The sequence below is a fragment of the Rhipicephalus microplus genome, unplaced genomic scaffold (assembly GCF_043290135.1).
Source record: "Rhipicephalus microplus isolate Deutch F79 unplaced genomic scaffold, USDA_Rmic scaffold_18, whole genome shotgun sequence".
In the NCBI taxonomy this organism is placed as follows: domain Eukaryota; kingdom Metazoa; phylum Arthropoda; class Arachnida; order Ixodida; family Ixodidae; genus Rhipicephalus; species Rhipicephalus microplus.
In genome coordinates, this window is record NW_027464591.1 from 5,243,731 (window position 1) to 5,256,233 (window position 12,503).

At 45.7% G+C, this 12,503-nt stretch overlaps 1 protein-coding gene across 1 annotated transcript; it reads right to left on the reverse strand.

Moving 5' to 3' along the window:
* Window positions 1-9,923: 9,923 nt before the first annotated feature.
* LOC142785175 (neprilysin-2-like) lies at window positions 9,924-12,281 on the reverse strand. The gene has a single exon (XM_075883630.1). The coding sequence runs from the start codon at window positions 12,279-12,281 to the stop codon at window positions 9,924-9,926; it is 2,358 nt and encodes a 785-aa protein (XP_075739745.1).
* Between the last annotated feature and the right edge of the window lie 222 nt (window positions 12,282-12,503).

Consider the following 12,503-nt stretch of genomic DNA (forward strand, 5'->3'; position numbering starts at 1 on the left):
TCTTCACGAAGCCCCAGCTATTCCCCGGGATCACTTGTATGGCTGGCTGTTCCTTACCAAACCCCCGGCCTTTCCTCAAAACTCGTCCAAAAGTACGAGGGCCCTTACCGCGTTTTGGAGCAAACCTCGCCGGTAAATTTTCTCATTGAGCCACTTTCCCCATCTGACGACATGCGCTGGCGTGGACGTGACATCATCCACGTCACCCGCCTTAAGCCATGCCATAGCCCTCTGCCTCCAGCCTCTTAGGTTGCCAGGATGGCTCTTTTTCGGCGGGGGAAAATTGTGAAGAAGAAAATGCATCGTTGGCAACTTACAAGCAACATCGCGACCGCTTGGGTACTGGGTTCTCGGCTCCTCTCACTCACCTCGTGCTGATCGTCACTGGAATCTGCTTGGCCGTTGCTCTGTCCCGATCGTATTTTCATCGTAGAGCCGCCGTCGCAACACACGCCAATATACCCCTTTTCACGGGTTTCCTTCCGTCCGTGCGTCCATCTAGTTAACACTTCAAGTACCGCCATCTCCCATCTCGCAGCCAGTGTCTAAAAACATACATACATACATACATACATACATACATACATACATACATACATACATACATACATACATACATACATACATACATACATACATACATACATACATACATACATACATACATACATACATACATACATACATACATACATACATACATACATACATACATACATACATACATACATACATACATACATACATACATACATACATACATACATACATACATACATACATACATACGTACGTCCATACATACATACATACATACATACATACATACATACATACATACATACATACATACATACATACATACATACATACATACATACATACATACATACATACATACATACATACATACATACATACATACATGTATGTATGTATGTATGTATGTATGTATGGATGCTTCCGCGGATACCATGATAGACATTGCTTTTCAATATGATTTATCACAGGTAGTTGAAAGTTACACAAGGATTCAAGGCAGCTCGAAATCAATTCTAGACCTTGTCTTTGTTTCTGGAAATATAACACATGATTGCGTTTGTGACATTGTTCCCGGTATTTCCGATCACCTTGCTGTAGTGCTAACCGTGTCAAATCTTTGTGTCGGTGAAAAACCCAAGGTGACTACTTTTTATAACTTTCGTTAAACCTGATGATGAGTCGATACTCGATATCCTTTCTTTTCATTTTGATGATTTTGCCGATAGTGATGATAGTGTAAATGATCTTTGGATTAAGTTTACGGGCATTGTAAGCAAAAGCATTGAGCGTTATGTCCCAACCACGTGTAAAAAGCCCAGAACCAAGAACCCGTGGATAACTAGGGAGACATTGAAATTGAGAAGGAGGGTAAAGCGATTAAAAAAGAAAAGTAAAACTTGTTGTGCTGATTTCAGTTGTCAAGAAAGAATTGCAGAATTGACATCTCAAATTAAACTTAAGGTTATTTCAGATAAAAAACATTACTTTGGTGAGTCCTTACCTAGCTTCATTACTTCATCGCCAGAGAAGTTTTGGAGAACAATTTCTCCTAAGTCAAATGAATGCGAAATATTTGATGACGATGGCAGAGAGATAAGTGATCATGAATCAATCGCGAACCTTTTCAATGAACACTTCAGATCGGTTTACACTGAAGACAATGGTACCTTGCCAACTTTTGATGTCTCCTTACCTCCCATGTCTGATGTTGTTATCTCGGAAAGGGGTATCTTAAACATGTTACTGAAACTAGACACGAAAAAATCACCTGGTCCTGATTGCATACCCAATGACTTTTTAAAAAGGTATGCAGAATGGACATCAAAGTATTTGTACGTACTGTTCTGTAAATCATTACTCGATGGTGAACTACCGCATGATTGGGTAACTGCCCGAATTAAACCATTACACAAAAAGGGAAACAAAAACCAGGTCGGTAACTATAGACCAATTTCATTAACCTCAACATGTTGCAAAATATTAGAACATATAATACACAATCATATCGTAGAGTTTCTCAACAAACACAATTTCTTAACTAGACATCAGCATGGATTTAGAAAAGGTTTTTCAACCTGCACTCAACTAGTTGAAACCGTACATGACTTTGCGAAAAGTATTAACCACGGAAAACAATTAGATGCAATTTTTATGGATTTCGCCAAAGCCTTCGATAAGGTTTCCCACAAAAAATTACTTTTTAAATTAGAGAAAATACTTAAAAACAAAAAAGTTAATGGGCTGGCTCTCTTTCTACCTAACTAAACGACAACAATTTGTTTCTTTTCGCGGTTGCAACTCAAAATGTGTAATGGTTGGTTCTGGCGTTCCCCAGGGCTCAGTTCTAGGGCCTCTACTGTTTCTTTTGTTCATTAATGATATTGTAGAACAAATTCCTGTTAAAGTGAAACTTTACGCAGATGACTGTGTTTTGTACTCTGAGGTTCATAGCACATCCGACCAACTTCTGTTAAATCAGGCATTTCAAAAAGTAGCCTCCTGGTGCGAGGAATGGCAGATGGTCATTAACTTTGATAAAACTGTTTTTATGCGAATTACACACAAGAAAAAACCTTTGCATTTCAGATACAATGCTAACAACACCTTTTTGACTGAAGTCACTAATTATAAGTACTTGGGGCTTTTCATATCGAATGATCTCTGCTGGAACAAACACATTACACATGTAACGGCCAATGCAACTTACAAACTGTTTTTTCTATGTCGTGCTCTCAAACTATCCACTCCTTCTGTCCGCCTTTTAGCGTACAAATCAATTGTTTTACCAATATTAGATTACGCCGCTATTATATGGGATCCTTTTACTAAGACTAACATTAACAAATTAGAAAAAGTGCAAAAAAGAGCAGTTCGTTTTGTCTACAATAATTTTTCGAGGACTTCCGTTACTGACCTATTAAGCAGAGCTCAACTTTCACCTTTATCATTAAGATACCGTAACTTAAGGCTTAAGTTTCTGTACCAACTAATTAACGGCCAATATCAAGTAGACATAGCCGATATTTTTTCTTTTTCTTCTGGCTACTCTACCAGGCAGAGACATGACCTCACCATAACCCCCTTTCCCACACACAATAATTGCTTTAAGTATTCATTTTTTCCTCGCACCATAGTCGAGTGGAACAAACTAACTAATGCAATTGTTTCAGCACCCTCATTGGCATTGTTTTCCTCGAAATTAGAAAGTGCACTAACCAGTTGAATTGTTGAATCGTATTACATACCACTGTACATGCTTGTATAATTGTAGTCTTCTATTTTTTATTGTATGATATTGCCAGTTGAAGTTTGTATTTGCCCTATAGACATTGTATAACCTGTATATATTATATGACATTGTACTTGCCATTTGTTCATGACTAACTTCACGTACCACCCTGCTAAAATCACCAAAGGTGATTGCAGTATCTGTAAATAAATAAAATAAATAAATACATACATACATACATACATACATACATACACACATACATACATACACACACACACATACATACATACATACATACATACATACATACATACATACATACATACATACATACATACATACATACATACATACATACATACATACATACATACATACATACATACATACATACATACATACACACACACACACACACATACATACATACACACACACACACACACATACACACACACACACACACACATACATACATACATACATACATACATACATACATACATACATACATACATACATACATACATACATACATACACACATACATACATACATACATACATACATACATACATACATACATACATACATACATACATACATACATACATACATACATACATACATACATACATACATACATACATACATACATACATACATACATACATACATACATACATACATACATACATACATACATACATACATACATACATACATACATACATACATACATACATACATACAAGAGATGGACAGACCCACATCATAAGGAGCTTCGCCCCTAAAACAAAGATGGTGACTCTTAACGCGGTCAACGCGCCCCTTTTGCTTTCTTGATTGTGGCGTCGGGTCGCGTTGCTTCGTCGAAGGCGAATAGGTGCTGACCGCGGACCGCCTCATTTTCATTGGCGTAAAGGATTTCGCTGGTGAAACAGCGGGAATTCGCGACTCCAACTGAATGCTCACCACCTAGTGGCCGCGCCCGTAAACAGCCCAAACAGGGTCAACCTTGAAAGGAGAGATGCACGGGATTCCTCCACAGTGCCCGAGGCCTAGTGCGTGGCGTCGATGCCAACATGCCACCCTCCGAAGTACTAAAGCTGTTTTCGCCAGCAGGTGCTATTTCAGTCTATCGGTGTGGACGAGTGGTTGATAAGAACAAAATACCAACTGAGTCCATAATTGTGACCTTTGCGGGATCAGTCCGACCATCAGAAATTAAGGCTTGGCCTTTAATTTACAGGGTAGAACCGCTTTCTCCTCGTCCGCTCCAATGCATAAAGTGTTGGGGTTATGGTCACACAATGAAAGGTTGTAGGTCAGCGGTCAGGTATAAGGTATGCAGGGAAGGTCACAATTCTAGCGACTGTCAGAGTAAAAAAAAGTGTTGCCTATATAACAAAGCTCAAGCTGCCGTTAGCTCTAGTTGTTCGGCAAAGGTACGTGAACTGCAAATTCTTGAGATAGTAGAATGAAGACGGTGTTCACGGAAGGCAGCAGCACTTTTTTTATTGTAACTTTCACATCCATGTAACAAAAAACTTCGCAAACACTTGTTTGGTCCCATAGCCTAACTGGCTAGTAGAGGGACCAATTGTGTGACATACTTACATACTTGCGCAAGCGGTTACACAGCGACAAAGGACATTAAACTGGATACAATGCTTAAAAATAGAAAAAAAGCAAAAAACACATGATTGAACTATACAAAGAAACATAGCGCAGAACATAGCTACTTATAGCACAGAATAGTAATAGCACTAGAATAATACTAATCATAATAATAATAATAATAATAATAATAATAATAATAATAATAATACTAAATGACTATACAGACGTATTACTTAGAAAGTCCGCATGAAGTGCATGCTTCATGGCCAATGTAAAATTTCTAGCCTCTTTCACATCAGTCGGTATCGCATTCCATATGAGAGCACCGTGAAATTCTATAAGCCTTGGACCGTAGACATTTCTGGCTACCGGTAAATTAAAACAGTGATTCGCTGCAGCTCTTGTACAGCGCGCGGGTAACGTAAAGGTGGTTAATGGGAATGGGTCATCACGTTTTATTATTCCATGCACTATATCAGCAACACTAGACACGTGAACAGAGTCCAGTGGAAGTACACGCATCATTTGAAACAGTGGTTTTGCAGTATCCGTCCTGTTTGAGTATGTGATAATCTGGACTGCCCTCTTTTGCAGGCGGCTAATACATTTCAAATGAGTTTTATATGTACTGCCCCACGATGCTATACTGTAGCTCAAGTGACTGTGCACGAATGCAAAATATAGGATGCACAAAATCGATGCGCCAAAACATTCACGGGCTTTTAGTAGCGTGTGACACCCATATGCTAGCTTGGAGCATGTCTTTTCTATATGCGATTTCCAGTTCATGTCCGAGTCAAACATGACCCCTAAGTACTTAAACGAAACTACTGGCTGTAGTAGTGCCGTATCTAAAACCAAGCTGAAACCTGCAAAGTCGAGTTTTTTTTTTTTTTTTCTAGAGTGAAAGACCATGTATTTAGTTTTCTCTGTGTTGATATTTAGGTGGTTTCGTTTAAACCATACTCGTACTCTCTGTAACTCTTCGTTAATTTTATCTTCGATGTCTCTTAAGCTGTCACCAACAAAGATTAGTGCCGTATCGTCTGCGTACATTAAAGCTTCTGAATATAGTAGAATTGAGGGAAAATCGTTAACGTACAAGGAAAAAGGAGTGGGTCCAATATTTGAGCCTTGTGGCACCCCAGAGACTATTGATTGAAATACAAGCATTGAAATACTTGAAATACAAGCACGAACACAAGGCTACGCCGGTGTTACAGCTCATAATATGCCAACAATAGAAGCTCTCTCTGTCTCTATTGCGAAATCAATTGAGAAGGCAGTGCAGAAAGCAATGGAGGGCGTCGCTGAGAAGCTTTGCGAGTCCTTGGCCCAGATTCTATTCAACCAGATGGCTCAAATGTTGAGTACAGCGGAAAACAATCTCAATCAGCAGCAATCAGAAACAATCAGCAGCAGCGTCTACTATCACTACACCGACACCTGCCAACGTTGGTCCAACGTTATCTCCCATTGAGCGAGACCGCCTTATCACGCTGTGCAACAAGTTCTACGGCTGCTTCTCATCCACATCAAGAGTTGGTCAAATGGCACTGACGAAACACCGCATCATCACGGATTCCGACGCCAGACCCATCCGGCAAAATCCTTATCGTGTCGCCCCAAAGGAGCGTGAGGCAATTCAAAAACAGGTAAAAACGATGCTAGAAGATGGTGTTATTCTGCCATCTAACAGTCCTTGGGCATCACCTGTAGTACTCGTCAAGAAGGAGGACAGCAGCTTGCGTTTCTGCGTCGACTACCGAAAGCTCAATCAGATCGCAAATTAGGACGTCTACCATCTGCCGCGTATTGATGATTCATTGAATAGACTACGAAACGCACGCTACTTTTCGTTCATGGACTTGAAAAGCGGCTACTGGCAAATTGAAGTGGATGAGAGAGATCGTGAGAAGACCGCCTTTGTTACGCCCGATGGACTTTATGAATTTCAGGTGCTAGCGCCGAACACAAACCTTTCGGTTTGTGTTCGGCGCTAGCAACATTTCAGCGTCTCATGGACACAGTTCTGTCGGGATTTGAGTGGCAAACCTGCTTGGTGTACCTCAACGACGCGATTGTCTTTTCGATGACTTTCGAGGAACACTTACGAAGACTCGAATCAGTTTTTGAAGCAATACACTTGGCCGGTCTTACTCAAAACCTGAAAAGTGCCACTTCGGCTTCCACGAACTTCAATTATTTGGTCACGTCGTTAGCAGCCAAGAGATTTGACCCGACCCGGATAAAATTGCCGCCGTGGCGAACTTCCTAACGCCATCAGACAAAAAATCAGTGTGACAATTTTTGGGACTCTGTGCCTATTACCGGTGGTTTATTGCTAATTTTTCGTGCATCGCATGGCCATTGACACAAATTACTCGGAAAGATGCCCTCTTCAGGTGGAGCGAAGACCAACAGCAGGCGTTTCACGAGCTTCGTCAGCGCATGCAAACACCCTCTGTGCTAGCCCACTTCGATGAAGACGCGCCAACAATACTTCATACAGACGCTAGTAATGTGGGTCTTGGAGCAGTGCTCGTACAGTCGACGGACAACAACGAAAAGGTGATAGCTTACTCCAGCAGGACGCTGTCCCGTGCGTAAGCTAACTACACTACGACGGAGAAAGAATGTCTTACAATGGTATGGGCGGTCCTGAAGTTTCGTCCTTATTTGTACGGCCGCCCATTCACCGTTATCAGCGATCACCACTCTCTCTGTTAGTTAATCAACTTGAAAGATCCGTCTGGCCGTCTTGCATAATGGAGTCTTCGGCTACAAGAATTTGACTTCACTATTGCCTACAAGTCGGGAAAACGACACACCGATGCCGACTGTCTTTCTCGTTCTTTTGTTGAAACGGCATCCCCGCACAACGACGATGATGACACGGTCTTTCTGTGAATTATGGACACTGCCGCCTTTTCTCAACAGCAGCGTGACGATGCTGAACTGCTACCACTCATAAATTACCTATAAAGGCGAACAAATAGCGTGCCGAAGTTATTTGCGAGAGGGCTGCCGTCGTACTGCTTGTGAAATGACGTTCTTTATAAAATGAACTTTTTTTCCCGGCGGCAGAAGCTACTTGCTCGTCGTTCCTTCTTCGCTTCGCCGTGAGATACTGCAAGCCTGCCACGACGAACCTACCGCTGGTCACTTGGTTTACGCAACAACATAGGCGAGGATAAGGTAGAACTATTACTGACCAAGACTTGCCGAAGTTGTCAAAACGTCCGTGCAGGCATGTCTAGATTGCCAACGTCACAAGCCACCATCCATCAAACCAGCTATCCTGCTGCAGCCTGCCCGAGTGCCGACGACACCGTTCGCACAAATTGGCATGGATTTTTTGGGCCCCTTCCCAAAGTCTGCCACTGGAAACAGGTGGATAATCGTCGTCACGGATTACCTGACCCGATACGCAGAAACAGGCGCTCTGCGACGGGCAACGATAGCTGAAGCGGCGCAATTTTTCATCAAAGCCATCGTCTCAAGACACGATGCTCCCGCAATAGTCATCACCGACAGAGGTACTGCGTTCATGGCCGAGCTTTCGGACACCATTTTCCGACGAAGTGGTACAGCTCACAGAAAGACAACGGCGTATCATCCTCAGACCAACGGGTTCACCTAACGCCTCAACAAGACCCTCGTTGACATGATAAGCATGTACGTAGAAGTAGAGCACAAGAACTGGGACGTCATTTTGCCCTGCGTCACGTTCGCGTACAACACGGCTCGTCAGGAGACCACTCTGAAGACACCCTTCAGTCTCCTTTACGGACGCGAGGTTACGACAACGTTAGACACAATGCTCCTTTGTGAAAATGATGGCAATAAGACGGACGCCGAAGAGTTTACCCAGCTAGCAGAAGAAGCCAGACAACTTGCCAGGTGGCGAATCACCAAACAAAACGACGATGGCAAACATTACAAACTCCGGCACAGACCCGTCATATGCAATGTGGACGGCAAAGTATGGGTCTGGACACGTATTCGTTAGCGTGGGCTCTGCGAAAAGCTGTTGCGAAGATACTTCGGACCCTACAAGGTTCTGCGATGCATCAGTGACCTCAAATTCGAGGTTGTTCCGAATGGCGTGCAGTGTTCGAAGCACCGCAGACATTCACCAAAACGTGCCCACGTGCTTCGGGTGAAACCTTACTTTCAGTGATTAACTGTGCAATTTTGGTTTCGCCTTGCTTCTCGAACGTTTAACATCGGGGCGATGTTTTTTAAAAGGGGGAATAATGCCGCGCGTATGTGCCAGTGGTGGCGACAACGAAGCGGTGCGAGTGTCCTTGGCCGAGGGCAAAATACGAAGAAGTCGTTGCAGTCTTATTCCTGCGATCGATAAAGCGTATTTATTTGAGGTGCTTTGTGTGCTCGTCGATCCCGCGTAGTCACAGTATATATACAGTATATAACGCTGCGAACTCTCTCTAAATAAATTGGCTCATACGTTCTTTTTTTGCGTTATAGAACTGCTGTGCAAATTAAGTACTGCCGTCGGCTGACTGAGCCACACTGTGGATTTGCATTCTTAGAGCAATAATGTTAGGGCCCACTGGAATCCACATGGCATAGTATGAACACAATGAAAGCGTATGAAAATATAGTTGGAGTTCAACAACAGCTGTTTGGCGTTATATCTATTCAAGAGTGCCATAAACTGGTATTACTGAAAATCGTGCAAAATATGGCAGTTGATGGAGCGATGCAACCGAGAGAAGTACTTGATGTACTATCGCATAACATTCGTTTGTGTGCGTGCGCACATGCTCTCCTACGTCCGATAGAGCCGAAAAAGAAGGAGGGCGAAATGACCTGCCACATTTGCGTTCTGGTGGAAGTCTATAGGAACCAATATAAATAAGCAACAGAGCGCTTTAGTCTGGCGCGCACTTAAGTACGGCCGCCTGGATTGGACGCGCGCGGCACACCACCGCCCGCATCCGATCAAGGTGGCCGTGACTAAAGACTACAAGAACTATATTCCAATCATCCCTGGCTGCGCTCACTCACTCAACGCACACTGGTCGACTGGATTCATGAACGAGCCGGGCTTGCAGCCGAAGGCCTGCGTAAACTCCCGAGCGTTCCTCAAAGGCCCGTTTACGCGGAACCAGGCAGTGCTGTGAGGACCCAAGGCCACCATTCTGCGCAAAAAGCGTTCATTGCTGTTCTCGCAGTGATTGGCTGCGTAGTATACAAAGAATAGCTGGCCGACGTCCCAGTGCTCGAGCAGCGCCAGGCGGTAGTCGGGCGCCACGCGTCGAGCAAAGAGCGTGAACGCGTCCAACGCTGGTCTCAGCGCCAGGTAGTCCCAGAGATCGGACCACGAAGTGCGCGATGCGTCTAGCTGCATCCTTCGATCAGACCAAGCAACCGCTGAGTACTGCTGCTCTAGGCAGAGGCGAAGTTCATCTAAACGGCGCGTCACACTCTCGCCACCTGTCTCCTTGTCATCTGCGACATTGTGTTCGAAGTTGTAGGCCCAGTGGTAGACGGCTCGCAGCAGTGATCGGTACAACTTGGGAGCCGCGCGCGCCAATTGTAAGGGCCGGAGAGCCGGATCCGCGTTCAGGAACAAGTCGAACACGGGCAGAGGTATCTCCAGCCGATCATAAGGTGGCGCCAGGCGACTCTCGGCACTCAGAAAGCCTCCTGTCCATCCCGGGTACCCCGAGTCGCCTTTGCCTCTTCCCCGTGCGTAGGTCATGTGCGACATCAGCTTCTTCTCGTGGGACTTTCGAATCCAGTTGTAAAAGAGCTGAGCAGCCGGCATTTGCGAGTTTCTCGGATAGACGTCGTCAACGTAAGCAGCCCTCACGGTAGTCGTCGCCAGAGCAGGTGGACTAAGTGGCTCCCACGAGACGGCGTTCAATTTGTCCCGCAGATGCTCCCACAACTCGCTACTCTTGAGACCCAGCCGCACTTGCACTGATTCCAGCAGAACCGCGCGAAGCGTGGAGACCATTTCAGCCACGACACTTTCCCCGCCAATAAGAGACGCAGCAAAATGACGCGACAGGTGCAGAGGTAAGTTCGGCTCAAATCGGTCGAGTAGGAGTAGGCAGTAGTGGGCCTGAGGTAGTGCCTGAGGAAACTCCTGGTGCCGCGCGTAGCTCACTGAGGCTAACTGGTCACGCACGTCGTGGTCGTCGAGCAGGGGTGCCAATACCATCATGACGCGGAACACGAGGTATCCCAGCAGCTGGCTGGTAAACTGTAGTAAGTCGCTGCGCGTCAGGCGCACGATGTAGTCAGGTGAGTTAAGTTTGACGAAAGTCTTGTCCGTGATTGGTCGCAGACCTTTGTCGAACACGCTCTGCAGAAAGCTCGTCCACTCGAAGTTCGGCAATACAGGCAGGTCCCGAACTTTGATCGTGGTACCATTGGCGAGCGCTTCCGCGTCTACTTGAGGGTGACTCAGCATTAGAGCGAGCCGCTCCTCGAACTGAAGCAGATCCGTGTCGGTAACGTTCTGGAAGAAAGCCAAGAGAGGAGCAAGGGCCCTGCGCACCATCTCATACTCTTTCTTCTCCAGCGGGCCCGACATGAGCACTGTGGACGGTTCCGCGAGCCCGACGAAGCGTTTGGCGCTAAGACCGCTCTTGAAAACGAACGGCCTGAATAGCGCGTCTACTCCTAACACGCGGAAGGCGACGGCCAGCTTGCGGGCCACCTCAGGGGCCGTTGGCCTCCTGTGTCTCAACGCAGACGCTCGGGCCATCCACGGCTTGAGCCGGATTGTGTCCAAGAACATGGCACATAGCGTCGGGTAAAGGGTGGGCTGAGGGTGCAGGCAGTTGCTCAGCAGGAACCGTAGCGCGGGATACCCGGTGGCGTTCTCCCGCAGTTCCGCAGCGAGAAGCTCGGCGTAGCCGTCCACCAGGATAGTGTCCATAGACAGCCGTTCAGCTCCCGGAGGCAGCGGTCGCGTTAGCGCCCAGTCTTCGCACACGTAAGCGTAGAAGTCGTCGCAGGGGTCGCGGCTGGAATTTATTTGGCGGAGCAGCAGACGCGCCTGCTCCGCGCAAGACGATGAGTCGCAGGCTCCGGCGGCGCCTCGCTCGGGCACCGCTTTCAAGACACCACTCTTGTTGTAGTGGCTCGAACGTCCCGCTGACGCCCCTGCTTGAGTGCCAGCTTGCGAGTGGGTACTGCTGCCGAGCGCCGTCATCGAAACGAGGGTGGTGATCACGACCGACACCAGCAGCAGCACTGTGGTGGTGATGGCAAGGCTCCAGATGGCCGCTGACCAGCCACCGCTCTGGGCCTGCGCGTTGCGTCCTAAAGCCCTTTGTCTCCTTGCTGACTTTGTTGTACTAGTTGATACGGTCTCGGCGTTCCTTCCTTCGCCGTCGGCCATGTACGTTTGCCACCGCGATCACTTGCTTGCTTGCTTACTGGTGCCTATGTTTGGCTTGTACCCACTACGGCGGACTGGCCATTAAACCGGCGGTTATTGTATTGAGGATAAAGTAATTTCACATTTCATTAAGGAAAATGGATAAAACATATATCTAGGGAGTATGGAATTAACCAATTCTAAAGTCACATACGGTTAAAGCAGATACAGAACCGTAACAGA